This window comes from Talpa occidentalis, unplaced genomic scaffold (assembly GCF_014898055.3).
Source record: "Talpa occidentalis isolate TD23 unplaced genomic scaffold, MPIMG_talOcc4v2.1 talOcc4.7, whole genome shotgun sequence".
NCBI lineage: Eukaryota > Metazoa > Chordata > Mammalia > Eulipotyphla > Talpidae > Talpa > Talpa occidentalis.
The window spans coordinates 130,666,775-130,692,670 of record NW_023605083.1 but is presented as its reverse complement, the minus strand read 5'-3'; the positions used below and the strand labels follow the sequence as shown (position 1 = coordinate 130,692,670).

At 56.8% G+C, this 25,896-nt stretch overlaps 1 protein-coding gene across 4 annotated transcripts in view; it reads left to right on the top strand.

Annotated features, from left to right (window-relative positions):
* The window catches only part of SLC39A11 (solute carrier family 39 member 11), a 238,912-nt gene that overhangs the window by 209,398 nt on the left and 3,618 nt on the right, over nt 1-25,896 (top strand). For all 4 annotated transcript variants that reach the window (XM_054688630.1, XM_054688633.1, XM_037493905.2 and 1 more), the window contains 2 exons: nt 23,783-23,881; nt 25,463-25,621. In XM_054688630.1, the coding sequence (XP_054544605.1) occupies nt 23,783-23,881; nt 25,463-25,621 (258 nt within the window). The remainder of the gene's footprint in view (nt 1-23,782; nt 23,882-25,462; nt 25,622-25,896) is intronic.

The following is a 25,896-nucleotide window of genomic DNA, read 5'->3' as shown; positions in this document are numbered from 1 at the left end:
AGCCCCTTCTTTTGTGGTCCTACCGTTGACCTTGAACAACGCAGTGGTTGGGGCACCCACCCTTGTGCTGTCCAAGATCTGAGTATAACTTTTTGACTCCCTGCCCCTCCAAACTACTGTCCTTCTTGGTGTCCAAAGCTGGCGGGTTTTGGGACCCTGCCTGTCACGCAGCAGATAGCAAAGCCTGTGCTGCGCAAGTCCCTCCTGGTCAGCCCTCTGCACCCCCAGCCTCTGCATCCTGAATTCAACCCGCCCGCATCTGTGCTTAGTTGAATCTGCAAATCCAAAACCTGCATGGAGAAAATCCCCACCCATAATCGGACACTGGCAGCTCAAGCCCGCGCGGCGCCTGCTGTGGAGATGGTCCCCGCTCTGTGTGTGACCCCATGTCTGTACCTCGCCAGCCCATCCTCTGGCATTTTGCTGTCATTCAAACTGTAAGATTTGAATGCCCGAGGCAGCTGCGGGCATGAGATAGAAGTGACCTCTGACTCGCACCCAACACTCCATCTCAGTGACTGACAGTAACTATCAGGAAACAGAACAAGCCCCTGGTCTCCCTCAAACACATCAGAGCAAGCACAGGGTGTGAAATAGCAACTTTCATCAGAAACACAGGGTGGGAAATAGCTGACCCACACCTGGTCCACCCCCCGGGCACCGAAGCCAGCGGCATCGTGATGCCCCCCCCCAACGGCCCCCCCAAGGGGCATGGAGACGCATCGACACAAAACCAGCGAGGTTTCCAGCTTAGTGACCATCCCCTCCCAGAGCTTCTCTTCTTATGAGACACCCTGCGTTTCTTTCCGCGACCTAAGCTGCCAGTGGCCTGGTCCCCGGGGGGGCCCTTCCCCGTGGGGTTTCGTGTGGTCTGATTTTTCCGAGTGGGACATCGCCCAAACCCAGGTTCTGGAAACAGCCTTGAACGGTGCACGTCTGTGCCCCCGAGCTGGTGATTCCAGGCTCCCCGCAGCCCGTCCCCGCTCATTAAGACAGACCACGTGTGCGCCAGCAACACAGAAGACTTTTGTCCCCAGTCCCTGCCAGCCTCTGTCTTGGGATGGCTGGGTCCCCAGAGACCTTTAAAAACAGGATATAGACAGCTGTTTGTCCTGAGTGTTTGCAGCCGGCCCCCAGGCCAGGGCGGGCCGAAGCCTCTCTGGAAAGACCTTGCAGCCTGCGAGGCAGGGACAAAGGGACGGCTGTTATTCTCGGTGACGTTAATGAGCAGACCCCAGCCGGCTTTGTGGGGACTCTCTGAGGCCCCTCTCCCTCCATCCCGCTCCAGGATTCTTAGGAGTAACCGATAGGAGAGAGTCCCCAGGGGCGGGCTGAGCCGCTCGCTGGACCCCAGCCTCCAGCACAATCTCCAGTGACTTCGAAGACCCACCCCTCATTGCCCAGGACGCTCACCCAGAGGCTCACCCAGCAGGAAATCCGGAACTGTCAGCAACATGGGGTCCGGGACCCAGTGTTTCCAAAGCTGTTTCCCCAGCACCCGGGACCGTGGGTGACTCAAACATTTGTTGAATGAATTAATGAACGAGAAGAAGGGGTTTCCAGTCCTCCATCTCAGCCAAAGTCCTTTTTCTATTTCCTGTGGTTCATTTTAAACCAACGTGCAAGGGGGAGGACACTATATTCTCCATCCAGCTCCCACAATTATTCAGCCAAACTTGCCTCTTTTTATTTTTTGCTTTTATTGTGGAAATTTGTCAGCATGCACCAAAATAGGAGCTGGTGATAATAAGCCCCATATGCGCACCGAGTGCCTTCTGCGAACCCCACAATAGGATCCAGCCATTCCCGTGGCCCCGAAGGCGCTGCGGACAGTTTCTGGACCACCCTTTTGGAAGAAACCGATTCTGTTTAATTCTGAGCTGCTCAGAGAGAGGCAAACCTAACGTCTCATAATTATATCCCACTTCCTTTCTGGAAAGAGATCCTGAAAATGGCTTTTCCTTCTCTCTTTGATCTGAAAAGCAGCCCCCAAACTTCAGCGCGTGCGTATGGGCACGGGACGTGGAGACATGCATGTTAAAGCGCCCCCCTCGCCGCTTCCCCGCCTCCCCTGGCAAGTCATTATCTGTGTTTATCTTATCAGGATAATACTAAACCAGGCTCCCTTAGAACAAGGCGTGCAGTCTTTGCAGGCCCGGGACTGTTCCCAGTCACCAGTTCAGTTTATAAATCCACTGTCCCAGGCGGAAAACAATCTGAAAGGCAACATTGTTTCTGGACAGGGCTGTAACTGTGATAACCGAGCTTGTGGGGCTCCTGTCTGCTAATAAATTGCCCAGCCCCAGGGTGGTGGCCAGGGCCTTGGCAGCGCTGCGCCTCCCGATGGCCACGTAGAAGTCACGCCGGACAGGAGAGCCTTGACGGAGCCTGGGCCCTGGGGCCTCTGCCCTTGGGGGTAGGCCTGGCCTGACCTCGGGGGTGCTCTGCCCTTGGGGGTGGTCCTGGCCTGGCCTCGAGTCCTGGCATGACCACGTTTCTGCAATGAGTGCTCTGCCGATGTGATCTGGCAGCAGCCGGGGTTTGCCTAGCAGTAGAGCAAGTTCATTGTTTTGGACATTTGCAAGTTTGGCTACTCTGAGGTGGTTGGTGGTGGTGGGTGCGGGCGGAGATTATAGGAGGTCGGGTGGACCCGTCTGCCCCTGGCTTCCTCCCCCAACCCCGGTGTTCTCCTGGCCCTTATTGGGAGCAAAGCAAAAAGGGGCATGCCTTCATCTGGGGGGCTCAGCAAAGTTTCTGCCATCAAACGACATGTACACAAGTACCTCGAAAGCTGTCGATGGCCAAGTGAATATGGGAGTTACCGATCTTAAAAGAGAAAAAGAAGAATGTTGTGGGCACCGTGACCCGGCACCAGAGCCCAGGCAGCCTCCCCAGCTGGCGCCTGGCCCCAAGTCCTGTGTCCAAAATGCAGGGGTGAAGCCTCTCCTGAGCTGCTCATCTCTGCAGGAAAAGGGCAGCCACGCCGGGGGGGCAATGAGAGCATCTCTGCAGTCACCATAGTGCCATTTATAACAGCGTTAGCAGAAGTAGGTTCATGGAGGGGCGTGAAGACCAAAGCGACGGCAAGAGGGTAAATTGGAGAGTTCCTCGTGAGGAGCGGCAGGAGATTTGAAGACAGTCCATGTGGAAAGCGAGAGTTGGGGGCACTGGACATGCCACAGAGGAGGAGGGTTGCTGCATGGTAGACAGTGAGCAACCCCCGCCCGAGGCTTCCGAGCAAGACGAGGCTAGAAGGGGTGTCCAGGAAAGTGGTGCCTGGGGGAGAGTGAGGCACAGACTCTGGAGTCTGATCTCAGTTTAAAGGAGCAAATAGCACTTAATCACCCCCCATCCCCTGACCTCGATTCTTTGATCTGGGAAGGGGAATTAATACCAGCCACCTCGCCTCCAGCAGCTGTCCTGGCAGGCACCTTTGAAATGGCAACGATTATTATTTGTGCTTTAGAAAGCTCATCCATCCTGGGGTGGAGTGTGGGGGAGACTGAAGGAGGCAGCAGCTAGAGGCAGAGGCCAGGATCCGGTGGGACCCAGGTGAGGACTTAGGTGCTCTCTTAAGCTTCGCTGTCCTTCCTGTCCCTGAGCTCTCAGCTGAAATGCCAGCTCCCCTGAAATGCCAGACCCCGCTGCCTGCCTCCTGCTCCCACCCCTGTTTCCCCTGAATCCCACCACCCAGCCTGTTTCCTCCGGGTCCTCCTCAAGCTGCAATTATCTCTTCTCGTCTCTTTACCTAATTATATTATGTCGCTCCTCGCAGACTCTGCCCGACACTGGGTCTGTTTCCCCGCGCCTGCCATCCAGGTGCTACGGATGCTCACGGCTCTGGGTTAGCCTCCTGCGCCGCCCTGACACATTAACACAAAGCAGGTGACTTAAAGCCTCAGACATGGGTGCTCTTCCAGCTCTGAGGACTGGAGGTCTGAAATGAAGGTGTCAGCAGGAACAACCCCCTCTAAGCCCCAGGGAAGCGCCCCTCCCTTGTCTTTAGTATCCTCCGGCAGCTCCAAGCACCCCTGGACGCAGGCAGAGAGCTCCAGGCTCCACCCAGTCTTCATGTGGCCCCTGGTCTTGTGTCCTCGTGTGTGTGCCTCAGAAGGACGCTGGTCTTGCAGTTAGAGCCCTCCCAGTGATCCCAGAGGATCTTCCCTTCGGATCCTTAATTAAATCTGCAAAAATCCTTTTTTCAGAACATGGGCATAGTTTTTGGGGGGACCACCATGCAGCCCACCATACCCCCAGCCCTTTGTATGAGGTCCTCCTGGAGTGAAAGGGTTTTCAGCCATAAGATCCTGCAAGTTCCTGCGGGGACCCTGCATGGTGCTGGGGGCCAGGCAGACCCACGGGTGACCCAGGAAGGTCCTGTTCTTGCCGGCTGGCCTGTTGCGGTGGGGAGGGGCTGATCATGCAGGAGCCTGAGTGTGTGGGCGCCGAAGAGTGATCAGGTGGAAGGAGACGGAGCCTGGGTATCCTCGGTGCAGGAGGAGGCCCCCGGGGAGGGAAATTGGAGGCATCTGGCCTCCTGGGGTGGGGTAACCCCAATAGATTTCCTGTTTCTGCTCTTTGTGGCCTGATCTCTGATCTCTACAAGCTGTTCCCTTGATTTCCAAAGAGAACCAAGGAATTGCACACCAGACCGAGACAAGGGGCAGATTTCTTAGCAGAAAGAAGGCCAGCCCTGTGCATCCCCCACCTGGCCTGGGCCTCGAGCGAGGGGCAGGAGAGGGGGGGTTCCTCCTGGGAGGACACGCAGCAGTGTCGCTCGGGGTGGCAGAGCCTGCGAGGAACCAAGTGACGACTGTCCGGCTGAGCCAGGCCCTGGTATCGTTAAAGGGAGAGTCTATTTCAGACGGTGGTGGACGGATGCTCTCTCCCCCCTGCCGCCCCCACCACCAGGTTCACCCTCTGAGTTCGTTCATTTATCACGCGTTTATCTTCCCTGCCTGCAGCCGTTAACCAGTGGGGGGACTCCTGGAGAGGACAAACATGGAGAAAACGTGGAAAAAACCCCTCTTTCCCTCCCAAAGCACCAACCCCACATAAAGTGGGTCTAGAGGGCTCACAGATTGGAGGGCGCAAAGCTTTGGCTGGTTCAGTGTGCAACCCAGAACTGGCTCTTTGTCAAGGAATCGCAAAACCAGCCTAGCTCCAAAGCCAGAGTCCCCCGATGGAGGTGGGGAGCCAGTGTGGGGGCTCCCTGGGGGCAGCCTGGAGAAGGCAGGGTGGTGAGCAGCAGAGGTAGGAGACAGTTCCTTTGGATCAGGAGCAGCCAAGGGCCTCCAGGCTCAGGGAAGGGCCCCAAATGCGCCTGTTCAGCTTTCCTGACTCAGTGCAAATAAGGACACTGGAACCTCAGAGTGAAGCGCTACCTTCGGTTGGGTGTGCTTATCCCACAGCCTGGTTGCTACCCCACAGTGGATTTTGTGAGGTAAGCAGTGATGTAGCACCCCAAGGCCCAGTGTCTGCTCCCCAGACCCCAGCATCAGCTCCTGAGTCCCAGTGTTGGCTCCCCAGTCTGCTCCCCAACCCCAGCGTCGGGAGTGAGCTGTGCAGCATGCTCAGCACAGCCCATGTGCGGGCTCCCTGCCTGTCCAGGCTTTTCTGCAGAAGTGGTGGCTCAGTCTGAGCTATAATCCGGGAGCCCAGGCCACCTCCTCTCTCTCCTCTCCCCCGCCCTCCCTGGCTGCTGCCTGAGCACCAGCCTTTGGAGAGCAGGGCACCCAGGAGGACTCAGCCAATCTGCCATCTTTTTCTCCACAGGGCAGATGGTAAACGTTTCAGGCTTTGTAGCCACTACCCAGCTCCACCCTTGCGGCCCTAAAGCAGCCCTGGGGCTTGACTCCCATAAAACATTATTTATCAAAACAGGGCAGGTTAGATTTGGCTCCCGGCCTTAGCGTGCAGATCCCGGCAGTAGACAGCGGGGAGCTATAGCATGTTCTCGAGCAGGGGAGGGGCATGGCCAGTTCTGTGCTCTGGGAAAATGATGCTGGCATCCCTGGCAGCAGAGATGGGCCTGGGGCTAGGAGGACCCCTTTGCTTGGGGTCTTGGAAGCTACTGGACTCGGTGAGCAGCAGCAGCTTGCCCCAGTGACATGGCATCTGCCCTACTTGTGGAAAGCCAGACCGTTGCTGTTCTAGAACCACCCAAGGAATGGAAGGTTCATTGATCTAATTTTTAAATAAAATATTTTAGTAATGTTTACCAGCTTTCCAGCTCTCTGCAGGCCAGGACACACCAGCATCCCAGGAGCCGGCTGCTTCTGAGCTCTTTGCTGGCAGCTTTGCCACCCTGCACATCTGTTTTTATTAAAGGGGTGGGGCAGGGAAGGAAGAAGGTAGCGACCCTCCCCAGGCCAGGAGTGTGCTGGAGGCTCAGAGGTTCCTGCAGCTGGAGAAATTGGGTCCGTGATGAACCAGGTGCTCACGCACCCTCCTGGGACTGAACAGACAGTTGCACAGTTGGGGTGCGCCCAGGACAGGGGTGACTGAAGTGCGTGTGTAATGGGATGGAAGGTGCTCGGCCTCTTGACCCAGATGGAGGGCACCTTCAAATTCTCACGTTAGTTTCCCTTTTTCCTTCCACTTGAGTCTGAGGCTCCCTCATGTGAAATTAATCCAGATGTTTGGTTTCTATGAAGGTACTTGGCATCCGGCGGCGCCCACAGAATGCTGACAGAATTTAATATCCTCGCAGCGCTGGGTGGACCCACACTGTGTGTAATGCTAGTACTTCTTGGCAAACAGGTCTGGCCTGAGAAAGCTGGAGAGGTCAGCGCCCAGTTCAGGCCAGAATGAGACAGGCGGCCGCCCGCAGCTGGGAGAGGCCCCTTGGCCTTCTCGGTCACTCTTCTCGCCGCTGCCCCCTGCCTCTCGCCCAACTGGCCAGGGCGCACTGTCTCCCACGGACACCAGTGCAAACTCATGCACCTCTTCATCTTCCTCTTCCCTCGCCCCACCCCCACCTCGTGGCCTTGGGGTGTGAGTGGTTTTCAAACACGCACTGAGCACCAGGGTCCAGAGGGACCCTGGAGGGGGGTGTGGGCGAGGGGTGGGGGGATTATTCCTTGCTGTTTCCACCTGTGAATGATCCTTCCAGGTGCCATAGGTTCTCTGCTGCCCTGGCAGTGGAATGAGTCTTGAGCAGCTGAAATTATGTCACAGCCCGCGCCTCTGTTCCCAGCCCTGTGGGCTCGAGTCCCTGGAGTGGAAGCATTCTGAGGGCAGTAAGCTCAGCGCTCACCAGATTGGATCAGTACGTTGCTGCTGCATGAGTGGCTGAGTCTAGGTCGGCCGGATGCCTGGTTGGTCATTTCAGGTTGGTTGTCACCGTCTTGGAAGCTCTCGCTGGAGGGTCCGGGTGGGGCTTGTGGTGTCTAGAGGAGGCCTAGGACTCGGCATGAAGCATGTTCCACAGAAGCAGGCGCAGCCGATGTGAGAACTTGCCCGACGCCACTGCCAGGGGGCGGTTGGCCGGGGCTTGCACCGAAGCCTTGGCTCGTCTTTCCCCCAGACTTGGCGATCCTCGGAGGGGACCGTGCTCCGCCGTCACCTGAGCAACGTGTTCCATCAGCTTCACGCCCGGAGCCAGTCGGCTTCTGCTTTGAAAAGCTCCCAGCTGCTCCCAGCTTGTCTCTGTGCTTAAAATCCCCATTTATGGAGTCCCGCCTTCAAGAGGAGGCTTGTGGGGCCCTTGAGAAGGGCGGGGAAGAAGGAGCCCTCTGGCGAACGGAGAGGCCCTCACCCCTTCCCACCTAGACACCCCCACTCCCATCTGAGGGCAGTCTGGGCAGGTCTGTGCTCTGCAGGGCGCCTTGAGCCCGTGTTCTGGTCGCCTTGACCTTGGCCACGCTTGTTGTGACCCTTGCAAGTGCTGACAGTCCCAGGAGACAGGGAAAGGAGCAGAGACTAAGGGGCAGCCCCCCTTCCCGCTGACTCCTTCCTCTTCCCCCTTCACCTCCACACATGGTGCTTCGACTGTGTCAAATGTTCCTGAGGATTTGGGGGAACCCAAAGGGGGCTGCATTGCAGGAAGGAATGAGTTTACAAAACTGTTCACGAAACAGGACTCGTGGCATGCCCAAGGGCGTCCACAGAAGGCCACAGGTGGGTCCTCCCAATTCTGGAATGTTCTCCCTTCTCAGAGCCAGACTTCTCTTTGCGCCTCCCCCTCCCGCCCCCCAGCCTCCCTGCAGGGTCAGCACCATCTCCCCCTCCCAGCGGCAGGTTTCCAAACCTCCTTTGCTGCCCCCCAGCCCTTTTACCAGGGGCGCCTGTCTTCTTGGCCCTCCTGTTAACCTGAGTGCCCTCCTGTAACCCTGAGTCCTGGCACGTGCCAGCTCTGGGACCACAGCCGGGCATTCACAAGAGGGACACATGGACCCCTCTGCATCAGAGCCAGCAGCCTGGGTCTGGGATCCACACGACACCCACTGAGTCCATCCCTGCCGCTGGGTCCTGCTGCCTCAGCCCGCCTGCCCCAGCGGCCCCCACTGTGAAAGTACTGGCTGCTGCCTCCCAAGGGTCCCCTTCGTTGCCAGCCAAAGCCCTGCTAGACCTGGGGAGCCAGAGGGCACATGTAGGGGGCAGAGGATGCATCTCCCACGGCCTGGAAAGCGGGGCACTGCCCAGCCGGCATGCACACGGGGTGGGCTGGCCTGGGTGCAGGGGGTGTCTAGCACGAGGTCACAGCTTCAGGACTTCCAGTTGGGAAAGTTGCGCAGTGGCTGGGAAGGAGCAACGTCCTTCCTGCGCTGACTCTCACGGCCCGGTGCCCTCTCCAGCGCCCGCTGGCAGAGCTTCCTCCATCCCTGGGCACCTTGCTCAGGCATCTTAGCACAGAGTCTTGTCCTGCCGGGCGCCTGCCAAGCACAGCTTCCTCGTTCAGAGGGTAGAAACAGGCCCAGGCAGGCCCAGGAAAGCTCTGGGGCCTCCAGCACGGTCTGCCCTTAGGTCCACAGCTCACCGCCCAAAGCCAGTGGCAGGCGGCTCCGGCGCCTCTCGCACTGCGGCTGCTTCTGGATTTGTGACCAGTGCAGGGGGGTCTGCTGGAGTCAGGGGATCCTCACACCCAGAGAGGGGCTTAATGTGGGGGGTGTAAGGAGAACACACCTGAGTCCAAACTGAGGCTCTCTGAATGGGGTGTGGGCTGGGGGTGCCCCTTAGCCCCCTAACCTCAGCTTTGCTTGCACAAAATTGGAACAGTCAGGGCCTCCCTGGTGGTGCAAAGGGTTAAGACGCAAACTGTGACGCGGTCTTCAGCCTCTGCAGCACAAATTGGATCCCTGGCCAGGGAGCTACCCACATGGCGCAGCAGACCTCTCCTGACTCGCCCTCAGCAGTGTATTTCAGTCAATCCGCCTGTTCTGTTCCCTACTCTAACTCTGGTGAGTCTCTCACCTTCCACACCTCTGGCCTGTACCCCAGTTCTTGTATGCATAAATAAATGCAATCTTTAAAAAAAAAAAAATTGGAACAGTCAGACCACCCTGGCAGAGATTTTGGAGGGTCAGCTGGCTTCCCTGGGAACACGCTCAGAGGTGCGAGACACTAAGCGGGGATCAGGGCGTGGCTGGGAACATGGGTGATGTGCTGACTTCAAAACAGCTCGATTTCCGGCTCAGATCTGCCCACACCCGGGCCCCTGGGCCCCCATCCCAGCAGACTGTCCTCTTGTCCCTGAGGCCAAGCCTCATCGCACACAAGATACATGGAGGCGTTTCCAGTCTAGTCTCATGGACTCTGTGCCTCTCTTTGCTGCTCCGCCGCAGGGTGTCTGCCTCTTCCCTAGCCTTGAGCACGTCCCTGCCACCCAGCTCTGTCGCAGGCTGCTTCCTGCCCGGCGCTGAGCTTTTCAAGGGTTGGAGCCTCTTATTTGCCCTCTGCTGCCTCCCCTGCACAGGGAACCCAAGTCCTGCTCCTGAACTGCCCCCCCTCCGGTGTCTAGGCCCCTGCTACCTGCTGCCCAACCCCCCCAAGGCGCCTGCGCTCTGCCTGCACGCTCAGATGGGATGGGGCCCTGGCCCGACCCGCACCTTGGTGCCCTGCAGGTGTGCTGTGACCGTGGCCGTGAGCGCAGATGTGCCTGCGCAGGAGGCTGAGTTGGGACCTGGACTCTGACTTGCGCGCCGTCCAGGCAGCCTGGAGGATAATCTCAGCACCTGCCAGGCTCGGGGAATAACCTCGTGGCTCTTCTGGGGCCAGAACGAGAGCTGACCATCTCTCGTGCGTGTCGTTGCAGATACTTAACCTCTAAGCCTGACTGTGAAATCCACACTCCAGATGCCACCACCCCTGCCTTGCAGCACTCAGGGGTGCAGCTGAAAGGGGTCCTGCAGGACATCTCCCCGCTTTCAGTCTGGGAGGAGCTCAAGCCGCCAGGCTTCCAGGAGGAATCCAGGGGCTCAGTTTCTGCAGGGAAACGCGGGTGGTGGTGTCCGTCCTGGGCGCCTGCCCCAGGCAGCCTCTTCTGACTTGCAGCTGCAGCGTAGCTTCCTGGCCGTGAGTTCACAGAAAGGGGGTTTTCTCTTAGATCAACCCAGTGGGCGCTTCTACAGAGCAAGGCAGAGGGCCCAGTTCTGTCCTCATCACTCTGCATCAGCCGCAAGGAAGTGGCACAATCCTGAGACCTTCCTCTTTCTTCCAGGGGGGTTTTTTAAATCCAGTCATCTGTCCTTCCTTCCTTCTCTCCCTCTCTCCCTCCCTCCCTGCCTCCCTCCCACCCTTCCTGTCTGCCTGCCTCCCTCCTTCCTCCCAAGACCTGGGCCTGTTGAGCCTAGTTACGTTGCTCTTGGCTCGTGGTGAATCAGAATACAGGGTCACCTAGGAGACCTTGCAGGAAGCAAAGTCTTCTTGAGAAACCACTGGCAAGTTGGCCACATGCTAGACTTTCGGCCCTAGGGTCTAGTGGCCACGCCGTCCCCCACTGCCCTCCATAAAGAACAAGGATCCAAATGCCCAGGGGGCCAGGAGGTCCCGAGACACTGCTCCCTCCTGGGGGAGGCGCAGGTTCCCGGGACGCGCTTTGTTCTCTTTTGTGCTGGGGACATTCGAGCTTTGTCTTGGGTGCCTGAGGTAACGCTAGAGGTTTTAGGTTATTCAGATTTGAACTTTTACCCTGAGACTGACTCATAAGTCAAGCAGTTATATAAATAATAGGCTGATAAGGGGAGCGCTAGACTCCATGGAGGCAGCAGCTTGCTTTAGGTGCAAGTTACCTGCCGATTGGAGCCGGAGAGCAGGCCTGCATGGCCAGGTCGTAGGTGATGGTCTGGAGGTGAAGGTTCCCTCCATCCTAATGGGGGCTCATAGCTAAAAGGCCAGAGAGGCTTTGGGGGGATCCAGCGAGTTTCTCGTGGTTCAGATGAGAGGTTCAAAGGGAGCTTACAAGGGGCTCAGCTGTTAACTCAGGGGTCATTTGAGGGTCTTTTTCTCTGTCGCTGCATATGGCCACATCTGTGATAAGAGGAAGGGTCGGCGCAGACCACAGTGGGGTGGCATCCATCACTTCTCTCCCTGCCCTGCCGCCTGGTGGTCTCGCTCACCTGGGCTAATGTCCGCCACTGGCCGCTCCTGCCTCCCTCCAGCCCTTCCCCAGCACGTGACTTCTGCCACAGCCTCAGCCTCGCCAGTTACTCCTTGGCTGATCCAACCCCGAACTGCTTCTCTGTTATCACCCCAAAGACACAGGACTTTTCTCGAAGTTTCAGAGCAAGGGGAACATTCCTGTAGTCTCTCATCCCAACTCATTCCCTTCTTCAGCGCCCGTGTTCCCTCCTCACTGTTCAGAGGGAAGGCATTTTCCCATAGGAAAAAAAATAAAATAGCTTATAAATGGTGATTCAGATCCTGAGCTCCCCCATAAACTTTCCATAACCCTGGAGGTACTTAAATACTTATAAACTACTCACGTCTGAGTTAAATGGGCTTTTGTGAGCCGAACGGGCACTCTCCCACCCAGTTATAACAGAGCTTTATAGGAAAATCTTCTGTGAGCTCAAAAAAGGTATACATGTGTGGTATTCCAAAAATGCTCTTCTCTTCTTCTGTTTATGGGGTGTGAGCTGATGAATATGTTTAACCCTCTTCTGAGATGCATAAAGCGGGAAGGAGCTTCCACCAGACGGAGCTTGAAATTCAGGCTAAAAGGAGAATACAGGGATCTTTTTGAGCTTGTACTTGGTGACATCTCCAGGAGGGGGTGGGGAGGGAGGGAGGGGGTGGGATGGGGGAGCAGCAGAATTCCAATTGATCGTTGTAGAAGGGATGGGAGGAAATAGACAAATGCCATTAGAAGACCAATAATACACCAATAATAATTCCTGCAGCATCGCACTATGTCCGCTCATGTATGGGATTTGGTTACGGACGTTTTTAACATTAGGGAATCTGGGTGAGGGGCATATGGGAAGTCTTTGTGCTATTTTTGCAGCTGTTCTATAAGTCTACAAATGTTTCCATATCACTGATCCAGAAATGTAACTGATTTGATAACCTTATCCCATAGACCATCCTCCTTTGAGTCCTCTGGTCGTCCCGAATGGCCTTTATAGATGGGATTGTTGCTTTATTATCGGTTTGGGATTGCATTTGGACTCGTGGCTCCTTCACTGCCCTCAAGGGAAAGCATTTTCCCTGCCTTTTTTATCTGGGGTGGCCTGGCCTTTGGAAGAGCCCGGAGACCTGGCTGCTGTGACAGGAGAGTCAGGGGTGGGGGGCACATCTTCAAACTTGTGCTCACAGAGGATGGTTCATCCCAAGCCTCAGCTTTAATTTGATGGGCTCTGAACTCCTCATGGCCCTAAGTGGCTCTTTGGGTGGGGACCAGGCAGCTGTTGACGGGACAGTGCTTCACCATTGCTGCTGCTGCCTCTTTTCTTTTATGCCCTGAATTTAGAGCCCGCGTCACACTGTCCCCTCACGCTGAAGATGCCCTTCCTTCCCCACCACTCAATGAGAGTGCCAGGGCCAGCCGTGATCCCAGAGGGGAGGCTCGGGGTTCCTGGCACTTGGGGAATGTCCCCCCACACACACACTGGCATTCACTGGATCTGATGAAGATCTGTATATGATAACCAAGGACTTCTCTACAGTTACGAATTTGGTCAAGAGAAAAAAGTTGTGTCTTTTTAGATCTTCTGCCCATTGTTTAATCTGACTGTTTTTCGTTGTTGAGTTGCATGATTCTCCACATATTTTGGATCAGTCCCATGTTGGTTGTGTGGTTATACATATCTCTTCCCTCTTAGTTTGTTACCTGTTCATTTTTAAAAAAGATTTATTTTTTTTATACAAGAACTGGGGTACAGGCCAGAGGTGTGGGAGGGTGAGAGGATTCCCCAGAGACAGAGCGGGGAGCAGAACAGGCAGACTGATCGAAGACACTGCTGAGGGGAGCAGCAAGTGAGACAGGAGAGGTCTGCCACGCCATGTGGGTATCTCCCTGGCCGGCTGGGAATCAAACCCACGCTGCAGAGGCTGCGGACAGCTTCACAGCGCTGTGCTCAACCTTCTGCACCACCGGGAAGGCCCCTGTTATCTGTTCATTTTTAAATGTAATCTATGTTCATTTGGAATACTACACAGCTATAAAAAATGAGATGTTGCCATTTGTGGCAACATGCATGGACCTAGAGGGCATTAAACTAGCTGAAATGTCAAATAGAACAAGACAAATACTGTATGATTTCACTCATATGTGGAAGCTAAATAAATAAATGAACAAACAAAACAAAACAGAAGCAAACTCTTAGATTATAAGAACAAAATGGTGGTTACCACAGGGCAAGGGAGAAGGAAGGTGGGTAAAGGGGATCAGTTGTATAGTGGTGGGTGGAAACTAGGCTTTTGGTGGTGATATACAGATGCCCACCTGAGCCCTATACGATATTTTAAATCAAGGTTAATTCAAAAAGAATTTAGGAAAAAAAGAGGTAAAGAAATCAAGACACCAGGCCCATGTCAAAAGCCAGCCACCCCTTTGAAAATGCTGAAAACCAGAGCCTCCCTGGTGGCCTAGGGGTTAAGTCTCTGAGCTATCCCCTCTATGGCCTGAGTTCGATCCCCGACCAGGGAGCTGACCCACAGGGCGCAGCAGACCTCTCCTGTCTCCACACTGCTCCCCTCAGCAGTGTATTTCAATAGATCCTCCTGTTCTGCTCCCCACTCTGTCTCTGGTAAGTGCTCTCACCCCCACCACCTCTGGGCTACACCCCAGTTCTTCTATGCAAAAATAAAATTAAAAAAAAGAAAATACTGAAAACCTCTTTTTCTTGGACAGATAAGTAACCCACATTCTTAAATAAACAGGGATCTTGTACACTGTGCGAGGTCCCACCCTGTGGGGGAGAACTGGTAACTGATGGCTTCCTGATACGAAATACCTCCCCTAGCCACAGCCCGAGATTATAGGAAGACACCCCGCCCTGCACTCTTTCTGGAGAGTGGAGGGCAGCGTTGGGCACACTGGTGAATTCCTTGACCTCTGAAGTCTTCGGACCTGAGCCGAATTTCAGCTGTGTTCCTTGTGGGCTGATGAACTCGGGGAAGATATCTGCCCTCTCCAAGTCTCCGTTTCTTCCTCTATGGAATGGGTTAGTAACGCCGCCCGTGTAGGGTACAGGAGAGGATATATCAACAGTCCTTAGCACAGAGCCAGAGCTGCCTGGAGGCTCAGTAAGCTGTACTAGTGGCTTGCTGGGGCTGCTCTTAGCCAGGCATTTCTGTGATCGGCACCAGAAGTGGCTCTGATTAGGGTGGGCTGCTTCACTCACCATCTTGGGGTCGTTACTGGCATGTGCAAAACAGCAGGAGCAGAACCTCCTGGATGATGAATCATCCCAGCCCAGCCATTGGCACTGGCCTCACAGACATGCACCCTCAGGCTCCCATACTGAGAAACCAAGAAAACACCACCTCCCAGTGGCAAAGCTCTGAGCCCCCAGCTAGCTAGAAAGCCAGTCCAAAAATACACAGCACAAGGGATAGGTGTCTTTTTGTAGGTTTTTTCCTGGCTTCTTGCCTGGCTTCCTTCAGGTTTGGTCTATACTCAGACGGAGCAGGCTGGGAGCCGGGGCAGGTGAGCTGGGGGCTGGAGCAGGTGGGCTGGGGGCTGGAGCATGTGGGCTGGGAGCCACATGCTTTCTGTGCTGTCAGCTTCCGCGTAGAGGGTGGGGTCTCACCGATGCGTGTTCTGCTGTTGTTCCAGGGTGAGAGCCCAGGCTGGGCTTCCTATAACTGAGGATGAGAACGGCCAGACACTCTAACCCCTAGGTCTCCACCCACCTTCATCCACTCCTTATAAGCATCCCCTGTTTTTATAGGAAATTGACTCAAAAGCTTCCTGGCGCAGCTGGAGCTTCCCAGGCTCCAGAGTTTCTTGGCTATCAAGCCATTGACAGCACTGGCTATGAAGCTGCACTTGGGCGGAACCCCACATCACCCCACATGCTTCACCCCCTCCCGGCCTGGCTTGTATTGCTACCTGAGGATATAGCAGCCTGTGAGGGCCCCCTGACATTCATTCTATTTGCAAGGGGATGTCAGTTCTCTTTGTTCTAGGGGCCCAGGCTGGTTGTCAAACACCGAGTCTGCATCTGGACAGCCAGCAAGGGAGGGAGGGGGCACATTCCAACTACATGCAAATACCCAGCAACTTCTCCCCTGGCCCACAGCTCCCCACTCAGTTTGATGAGGCATGCTATTCGGTGACTCCCTAGAGGAGGAGAAAGAGGAGCAGGTGGTGTTCAGCTTTGAACTTGGTCCACATGCCCCAGGGATACATGTAGGGATAGTTAGGTCTAAACAAGGAACAGGAGAAAAACTCACAGTTCTGGAAGTTTGGCGCTGGGCAGGAGCCAGCAAAGAGAGCAACGTGACAGAGACTGCAGTCGAAGACTCTCGAGCGTGTCTTTTGCTCAGCAGCGCACATTCAGTTCCTAAGATCCTGCCCAGAAGATTATTTTGTGGGTGGAGAAGAAAGGAGCCTTTCAGCCGCTCTCACTTGGCCTGCACGGCCGCTTTCGCTGAGCAGCCCTTTTGGAGTTTCCTCTCGGAGCGATAGGTTTATGCTGTCCAGATGTGCACAGTGGGATGGCTTTGTGTTTTGGCTCTCCAGATGTGCACTGCAAGGAAAATGAGCACTGGCAGAGGCGGAAACCCGTCTCTGCAGCCCCTGGAATCTGGGGAACCCACAGTGCCGTCCTTGTAGAGGAACCAGCAAGCTTAGGAGCTGAAGAGAACTTTGGGCTGCCTCATGGACCCTTAATTTACAGCCAAAGACACCAAGGCCCAGGGAGCTGTCACATGCTCACCACTGATTGAGCAGCTGCAGCTGGGAGCAGGCGTCGGCCTTGCTAAATCACGGCCTGTTCCATTGCTCTGTGCCCCTGGCAATGTAGTGTGTCCTAGGGACGCATCGGTGAACAGACAGACAGACAGAGGCCTGGCTTGTTCTGATGTCGGGTGAGCGGTGGGGAAAAATGAGCAGTAAACACAAAGTGTGAGAATACACTAGGCTAGGAGTAAAAAACTGCTTTAAAAAAATGAAGATGAAAAACAGCCTAGGGTGAAGGAGGGTTGGGGTGCTGGGGGGTATTTTGTGTGCTGGAGAACTTACTGGTTTCGGTGCAGCTCTTCCCCTCAAATGGGGGTCCGGCAGGTGGACTGACTGGCGTGTCAGCAAATGAAGAATTATTAAGAGAGATCAGGGGGCTAAGCTTGGGTTCCCCGTTCAGACCTCCAAAGTCAAGGTCTGAGGAAGCTAGCCCAGGCCAGGATTGCAGGAGGGAGAATGCGACCCCTTTCCTGCCCAAACTCTGGGGTGACCCTCTCCCTGGGGTGACCCTCCCCAGGGGCCTTGGACAGCTGAGCTTCTGTGAAGTCCAGCAGCCACGGTCAGGTGTGCTGTGGGAAGAGGACAGCTTCCTCCTCGGGAGGGAGGCAGACAGGACGAGCAGCAGCCCAGGGTTGGGGCTCCTGTGCCTCCCGTGATCTGGATGTGGGGCTCGGGAGACTCACTGCACACTCCCCAAGCAGACGCTGATGGTTTGTGCTCTCGCCTGCACGTCCGTTCAGCTGAGTCAAACAGGTTTATTAAAAGGCCATGGGAAGTTACACTTTTCCCAGAAGTGTGACCCACCCCCCCCCCCAACTGGGACCCGAACGCCTGCCTTGTCATTTTCTGTTAAAAGCGTTGTTTTTAAAATTCCAAACTCCCCAAGAACACTAAGCAACATTGCTGTTGGCCATGGACACTCGCGCCCATTGGTAGATAAGAAGGCTTCGTTTGACCTGTTTGGGGGCTTTATGTAATAGAACCCCGCAGCCTGTACCGTTTTGGGTCTGGTCTCTTTCATTCCACCTTTCACCTCTGGGATTCCTCCTGCTGCTTCAGGCCATTGGGTTGCTGTGGAGTATTGCGTTGTGCGATGGAACCCAGTTTACTCGCCCTGTCACCCCGGCACTGGCCACATTAGCAGTGTGGGGCTGCTCGGAAGCTCCTGGACAGGCCTTTTCTTGAATCTGTAGGCACTCTGCTCTTGGGGGTCCACCCTCGGGTTCCTTTTCAATCACGGCAGGCAGGCTATGCCTCCTGGCCTGCGTACAGGGTTGGTTTTATTTGCTGGAAGCCGTAGCAGGCCAAGGTCCCCTCCCTCAGGGCATTAGAGATGCCCTAGATGATCAGGGAGGCCGCTCTCCACTCTGCCAGGAGGGGTGTGCGATGGTGGCCTGAGTCACCCCGGACACCGCCCTGCCTTGTGGCTCCCCTTCTTGGGGCTCTTCCCCGCCCATTTCTGGGAGGGCAGCAGACTCTGGGGGAACCGATGGGTCCATCCACCTTTCCAGCCTGTGGCAGTAAGCCTCCCAGAACTGCAAGGAGGGGTGGGAAGAGCTCCCTTGCGTGCTAAGCCAGCTCCACGGAGCAGGCAGGGCTGGGCGGCCCCGCAGGGAGCATCCAGCCCCTACCCACCTGCAGGCTCATCAAACACCTCGACAGGCCGCCTGAGTGGGAAGCCGGTGATGTCATTGCCCTGCCCGAACAATCAAGCCTTTCACGGTGGGACGATAACATCAAAACAGTCTGTAAGGGCCTGCCACGCAAGAACACACACGCTCACGGCTCCTGGGAGGATCTGAAAGCCAGGCTGCAGCGGGGCCTGTCAGGAATATGCCCGTCTCCTTTCATAACCAGCCGGCCAGAGAACATAGCCTGGAGAGCTGGGCTGCGGCTGCAGGCTGCAAGGACTTGCCGATTCCCAGAGGAATCCAGCTCCCTCCAGCCCCGGAATGAAACCCTTCTCTGAGCAACAGTCTGAGGCCGGGGTTCAAGCAGGAATGACCCATTGCACAACTCCGGGGGTCGCCAGAGAGCACAGCCTGCAAGGTGGTCCCGGCAGGCATGGCAAGGAGGCTCCGGCACGCTGCCTTCAGAGAGAATTGCTGGTTCTTGAGTGTTCTTTGCGCCTTGAACCCAGGGCCCTGCCTCACACGGCCCGGCCCCTGGAAGGCTGCTGAGCTGGGGCCTCGCACAGCAGATCCATGAGCGAGATGTTTTCCGGCTCACACTGAGCTGCTCTCTAGTTCAGACACTTGCCAAGGAAGCAAGCTCCCCTAAACTGCTGCTCTGGTCAGTGGCTCTCCAACGCTGATTTGGCCCCCCTTGGGGGTACTTTGCGACCGGACACATTTTAGGTTGTTGCTGTTACCAGGTGATGGGTCCCCACCGGGTGTACATGAAGCCAAACCATGACGCGAGGGCTTGAGAAAAGAAAAGGAGCTTGATTGCTAATTGATGGGCAAGGAGGTGGGAGATAAACTCAAATCTGCCTCCCTGATTAAGAAAGGGGTTGAGGTTATATAGTTTGGGGGGACCAGGGTTGAGAACAAAGCTCTGTTTTATTGGCTACGGACTGGACCAGGGACAAAGGATGTGGAGTTCTTTGGCTTCCTACATGAAGGGCTCATACATGAAGAAGGATGAAGAGGCTCTTCTTGCAGTAACTGGAGTTTGGGGTTTCAGTTGGGGGTCCCTCTCCCTCCGGGCCTTTGCAGTTTCTTGACCCCATCTGATCTTGGCGCTCAGCTCAAGGTCAGTCACTTCTGCTTGCTCAGACCGGGTCGTCTGCCAGTAAAATCCATTTGTCTGTGGATTCAAACCTCAAAGAGAAAGTTAGATATGTTTTAATTTCTTTTGTGCTCTGGGGTCTGCGAGCAATTTAACCATCTAACCCCCATTTTGTGATGACCAGAGTGGTAGGGGCCACTGGCCTGACAGCACAGAGGACACACCCCACCTCCAAAAATGACTCGGCCCCGGGTGTCAAACTGGCTGAGAAACACACTGGTGCGTGAGCCGAGACTCTGGCGGCCTCTGGTTGACGTGTCCCCCCACGACCTGCTCTGCCAGCACGGGCCCAGCTCCACGGCCGAGCAGAAGAGAGGCAGCAGCGTCAGTGCAGGGAGTTCGGGGCTTGAGGGCGGAGACCACCCCTCTGGGATGGGTGGCTGCGTCGGCACAGGACTGGCAGAGGACCCGGAGCATTAAGTATGGGTGGAGGTACCCACTGTCGCTTTCCCGGCCGGTCTCCCTAGGGACCAGTCTCTCAGCCTCCTGTGTCTCAGTTTCCCCATCTGTGAAATGGGCATCATGGTGGCAGCGAGGAAAGTGAGTGACTGCACGTTAACAACTCACAACCCCGCCCGGCACTTAGCACTCTCAGTAAACTGCTAAGATGATTGTCATCATTTTCATTCTAGCCGGAGGACCTCGGCTCCGCACTGGGGCGGGGTCGCTAAGCCAGCTGGTTTCGGCCGAGGGGTGGTGCCCGGGGTCTGTGCGCTCCCGCATGCTCCGAGCTGCTGCAGGCTCCCCCAGCCCCGGCTCGGGGACAGCCTCGAGTGAAAGGCTGGAAAGGTGGAAATGGCCAATACTTGGATTTCGAGAAGCCCCTCCCAGCGGGATTTGCTTCCAAAGACGGGGTGGAGGCCCGAGAAGAGAAGAGCCCTACACTTGGCCTCCGGAAGACCCCTGGGGTGGGGCCGGGCCTTTTGAGCCCTCAGGTTCCCCCCTGACCAGGACAAGAGTCCGGGGGGGCGGGGGGGCTGTGCGTCTGGGGCCAGGCTTGATTCCTCTGTGTTGCCCTTGACCTGAAGGAGGAGAGAGAGGCCGGCGTGCTCTCACCCTCACGCCTTTGCCAGCTCCTGCCTCCTTCCTGTAGGAGATGCATCGCCCAAGGGTCTCCATCTCTAGAATGAGCCTCCAACAGCTCTTCCTCCACTGCAGTTGCTGGGTCGTCTTTCTCTGCCCCGGCTCTGCCTCTCTGTGTCAGCAGCTCCCCGCCGCCGCTCCCTGCAGGTATCTATCTGGTCGTGATAGCAACACCTCGAGGACACAGGTTCCCAGCAGCCTGGCGTCAGCACCCTGGCTGGGGGAGTCACTCCTCCTTTTGCAAACTGGCCTTGGTTCTGACCGGGAGGTCACAGACCATGACGGTTGAGGCACGGGAGTTGGGGCAGAAATTAGGGGTGAGGGAGGAGGTCCCCAGGCAGTGTGCCTGTGGTTTCTTCACTTAAGGAGCCTTCAGCGCCCTCCCTCTCCTGCCCCCAGCTCGCAGGCTTCACAGTGCCTGCGCGACCCCGGGTGGGAAGGACAACAGAGGACAGCGCTGCTGTGCCCCCCGAAGGGGCGCAGGGATTCCCCCACTTTTGAGTGCCGTCTGCCCCCGCCATAGCCCCTCCCGGAAACCTCTCATTTGCGCTTCCTTCCCCCAATCAAAACGGATGAAGGAGGCACCTGCCAAACCCCTCTGCCTCAGGAAGCTGGCAGAGAGCGTCCCTTGGGGGCGCACCCCAGCTGCAGTAGAGTGTCCCTGAGAAATGTTCCCTAGACACAGGCTTCTTCATCTTACTACGTGTGGAAGCCGAGGTAGAGTAGTAAGGACGGGTCCTGGAGCAGGTCTTCAGATTTCGCACGGGAAAGCCGTGGTCTTCAGGGCTGCCTGGACGGCCTCTCACGCCCCTCCCCTCCGCTCACCCCGACGTGACGTGGATGCCGTGCGGTTACCTCCATTTTGCAGAAAAGGAAACAGACTCATGCACTCCCGGGGTCACCTGGCCGAAGGGGAGCACAGTAGGGCGGCAGCATGTGTCTGGACTTCCTCCCCACCCCGCGCCCCTGGCAGCAGAACTGCCGCCCGAGCAGCATCCCATCCCTGCCGGCCCTTCTGGGGTCCCTGCTCCTGAGCCAGCCTGGCCCGCGCTCGCGCTGCAGGGGCCTCTTTGCTCTGCTGCCGCGAACCAACGACGCGTTGCTGTCACTCTCCATCACTCCTGCCCTGTGCCCTGCCTCCCGGGGGCCTCTGATGTTCCCCAAGATTCCCTCCAGCTCTCCCCAGCTCGTGGTTCCTGCATGGTGAGCACCCAGCCTGCAGGCTGCCTGGCCAGTCCCGGGGCCATCCTGGCTCCTGGTGGGCACTTTGGCTGGGTGTGGGGGAGCAGCAGGAAGGAGCGCCCCGTTGGCGGTGGGCTTGGCCACCATCCTCATCCTCGTGGATGACCTCCTAGGTCCCTGGTTCTCAGCACTGTCAGCACGTTCTGAAAATCTGCAGGCCTCAGCCCGGTGCTGCACAGCTGATCCCGGGCACTGGCATCGCTCTCTGTGCCTGGAATGCACTGCCAGGCAAGCCTGAGGGCTGTGGGGTGAATTCATGTTTCTGTGCTAGTACTAGTGGTCAGGTGGAACCGGGGTGTGGGGGCACGGCCTCCGCGGGTCACCCTACCTAGTGGACACCCGACAGATGCCCAGTACGGCAGAGCAAGGACACAGGACAGCCATGTGGAGAAGGGACAGGCGTGAATGTGGGAGGGCGGAGAAGCCGTGGTCCAGGAGCCCAGACCCTGGGGAGATTCTGTGATCACCCAGCGAGGCGGCGCCCTGCTGAGAACCACCTGGCAGGCTCCCGAGGGTGCGGCATCTGGTTGGGCTGGAAGCTGCTTGGCAGAACCGGGCAGGGCAGAGGTAAGGTGGTTTGCCAGGGGCAGAAGAATGGGGTTTCTGTGTGGCTTATCAGGACGGTGCTCCCGGACAGGATGTGGAGGAGGCTCCGAGCCCGCCTGGCGGGTGGCTGCGATCAGCCTCCGGCGCGGCAAGGACTTTGGACGGGAGCCCCACCTCTGTCCTACCGGCGGCGCTGGGCTGGCCACCCTGTGGTTCGGCTGGGGATAAGCCCCGCGCCTGCCTCTGAATGGGGGGTAGGTGATGGCAGTGGATGGCGAGCCACAGGGTGCAATGTCCACATCAGGCAAGGAAGGGCCTCAAGAGCTGGCCAGAGACCTTGACCTTCCTCACTGCAAGGTCAAGAATGCTGGATGTACTTGCTGAACCATTTGGGGGCAGTGAGTGCTTGGAGGACGAGTACCCCACTGAGGACCTGGCCGAGAAGGGAGGGCAGGGCTAAGGGAACAGCGGCATGATGCTGCCCTTGAGGTTTGCTCCTTCAACAGGCATTTTAAGTGGTCCCTGCTCCTGGGATTGGAGCTCAGTGTCTGCTTGGGCCATGGAGCTGACGGTAGAAGCTTCTAGAACAAACTGCATTTCTGCCCAGGGCTGGTGGGAGCAAGCTCGGCAGGGTCCTGTAACTTGACCAGGCCTCTGTCTACAATGTGACCCAACATGGGGTTTGAGCCTAGACCAGGAACCCAGGTGCTGAGAAGTGAGACAGGGCCCTGAACGAAGCCCTGTCACCCGCCCTGGACAGCAGAGGAGTCTGCCAGGACTTCTGGCCAAGTGGCACCCCCTCCCCGCGCCCTTGAGGTCTTTGGTGCTCAGAGGGGCCCTCCATGGAGGGCCAAGACCAACCCCCGGAGAGCTGCCCTAGGTGCATCCTGCAAGGTGTGGTCTCTGCAAGTTGACACAGTGTTGACTGACACTGGTGTCTTCTTGTCGGGGAGGCGTCTTGCACTTGCACTGTCTCTTCTGTCTGTCCCGCCCTTTGCACTGACATCCGGTCTGTGTGTGAAGCGGCTCTCATGGTTTGTCACGCACCAACCCACTGATTCACTCAGCACAGACCTTCTGTATCCCTAAAAGGCAGGAGAAGGTAGAGGAAGGAGGGAGGACCATGGGAGCACCCCAGGGACCCAGAGAAGTGGGGTGCCAGGGCTAGAGCGGCACAGAGAGTCTGTGGGTCGAAAGTCCCGGCCCGGGAGGGGACCCTCGTCCCCGGCGGGGCATCAGCGCTTCCTGTGTCCACCTGCGAAGGTGCTTGGGGTGAAAGGTGTGTGTGTCTCCACGCGGCGAGAGAATGGAGCCAAAGCGTGCTGAGCACTGACACGCGCCAGGATCCTACAGCCCTTGGGTCACGCTGCCGGCTTTTGTGGGATGCTGTTCTCCCCACAGAACCCCTTCCTCGTTGTATATGAGGATCTGGGGTGTGCAGAGTTCAGTGATTTACACAATGTCGTGGAGCCAAGTGGCAGAACTGGGGCCATCTGCACCCCCTGCCAGTGTGTGCCTGGCGCTCCTGTAGCACATAAGGATCAAGCGACCCGGGGACCCAGGACAGCCTGAGAGTGGGTGGGTGGCTCCCTCCCCGCCCCGCTGCTGTGCTCTCCACCGGCACCCGTGCCCTAACCTGGTTCCCTCCTCCACCTGTCACACGTCTCACCTGGGTGTCTAACGCCACAGGACGGCTTGGGCAGGCAGGGTCTCCTGTCTGTGTGGGTGCTCGGTCCTGGACCACCTCCTTCATGTGCCCTCTTGGTCTTTCAGGAACTTAGCCATTGGAATTGGGATCCAGAATTTCCCGGAGGGTCTTGCTGTCAGCCTTCCTTTGCGAGGGGCTGGCTTCTCCACCTGGAAAGCCTTCTGGTAAGTCCTCTGGGCCTCGCTGTCAGGGGCTAGGGTGAGGTCAGCAGTGTGGTCCTCCATGCCGGCTTCCTCCAGAACAACCTCTTCTGACCTGGAGTGGAACCTGAGCTTCTGGTGAAGCTCTGAGCCTCTCCTGGGCCCGGAGGTGGTTTGTAGTCCCGCCTTGTCGTTGGGGAGGTTCGGTGGGGTGGGGTATGTATCTCCCATCCCCACTTTATAGATGGGGGGACTGAGGCTCAGGGGCAGGGAATCTTGCCGAACTCCTACTCCGAGGGACAGTGAGGTCCCGACTCCTGGTCTGTTCATGTTTCGACCGTAGCCTGTGTCTTCCCGGGGGCTTGGCTGTAGGGTTCAGGGTTACCTCCCGCTTTCTGAATCCTCAGGGCTCAGGTGGCTGTTTCAGGCAGAGCTCATATGCTTCCAGGTAACAGAGACCCACTCTCATTAGCTCAAAAAGGGGGATTTTTGTCAATGGAGCAATCTACCTTAATCTAAAATAGGGGTATCAGGGCCAGGCCCTTGATGTACACGTGACCAGGTAGGTGACATCTTCAGCAGGGATGGGGGACAGCAGGGATGGGGGACAGCCCCTCCAGAAGGGGCCTGGGTGCCCAAACACACCAAAACACCCCAGACACACTGTTTCTGAGAAATCACCTCCCACCAGGTCAGTGTCCTCGTGGGCATCCAGTGGGAATGGAGCTTCAGCACGTGGTACAGCCACACAATGGGGTATTATTTGGCCATGAGGGCCATACCTGTTACACCTGGACGCACCTGGAAAACACGCTCAGCAAAACGAGCCAGAGGGACCATAGGCCGTGATTCCATTCACATGAAATATCCAGAAGCAGCAAATCCGTGGAGACAAAAAGTAGATGAGTGGCTGCCAGGGGCTGGAGGGAGAGGAGCATGCGGAGTGGCCGCTAATGCGTAGGGGTTTCTTTCTCGGCATGAAGAGAATGTTCTGGAATTAGAGAGTCGTGATGCTTGCACAACCTCTGAATGTACTAAAAGCCACAGAACTGTACACGTGAAGTGGACGTGCCCCTCGGCGTGTGAATGCTGTCCCAACAATGGCGCTGTTTGAAAAGACAATGTTGGAAAGTTAAAATCTGGGGGGAAAAAAAAAAAAAGCACAGGGCAGGCCTCTCGTCACTGATTTATAGGAAAGGAGGAGATGGCTGCAAAAACCAACGCAGTGGGGGGCCTGAGCGGTTGAGCGCTGGGCTTCGAAGCTGCCACAGCCTCTGCAGCGCCAGTTCGATCCCCGGCCGCCAGGGAGGGTCCCACATGGCGCGCAGACCTCTCCTGCCGCCCACTGCTCCCCTCAGCAGTGTATTTCTTCAAGTCTGCCTGCTCTGCTCTCCACTCTGGCTCTGGTGAATTCTCTCACCCTCCCGCGCTTCTGACTGTACCCAGTGCTTGTATAAATAAATAAATAAATCTTTAAAAAAAAAAAAAAATGCAGTGCTCAGGTATGGCATCAAATGCATCGTCCCCTGGGGCTGGGTGGGTGGCCTGAGCCGGCCGGCTCCTACCTGGCCCTCCCCCGATGGTACGAGTCTGTTCTCTCCGTAGGTACGGGCAGCTCAGCGGCATGGTGGAGCCTCTGGCCGGGATCTTCGGTGCCTTTGCCGTGGTGCTGGCCGAGCCCATCCTGCCCTACGCTCTGGCCTTCGCTGCGGGCGCCATGGTCTACGTGGTCATGGACGACATCATCCCCGAAGCTCAGATCAGGTGGGAGACTGTCCCCTCCCCGCCCCCTCCTTGTTCCGTCCCAGCCCCCCACCGGCCCTTTCTTCATCTGCCGCGTCTTACTTCTCTTCCACCCCTTCCGAAGATCGTCCACCCCTGCCTCAAGTCAAAGAAAGAGAACTCGCGGGCCCCTGGGTGAAGAGTTAGACCACCCGGCCCTCCCACCCCAGCTGGCATTTTTGTCTGTTTTCATTGATTCTCATTCCCACTGCCTGTCTATCTGTCCAGTGTCTGTCTATCCATCATCTATCAACTGT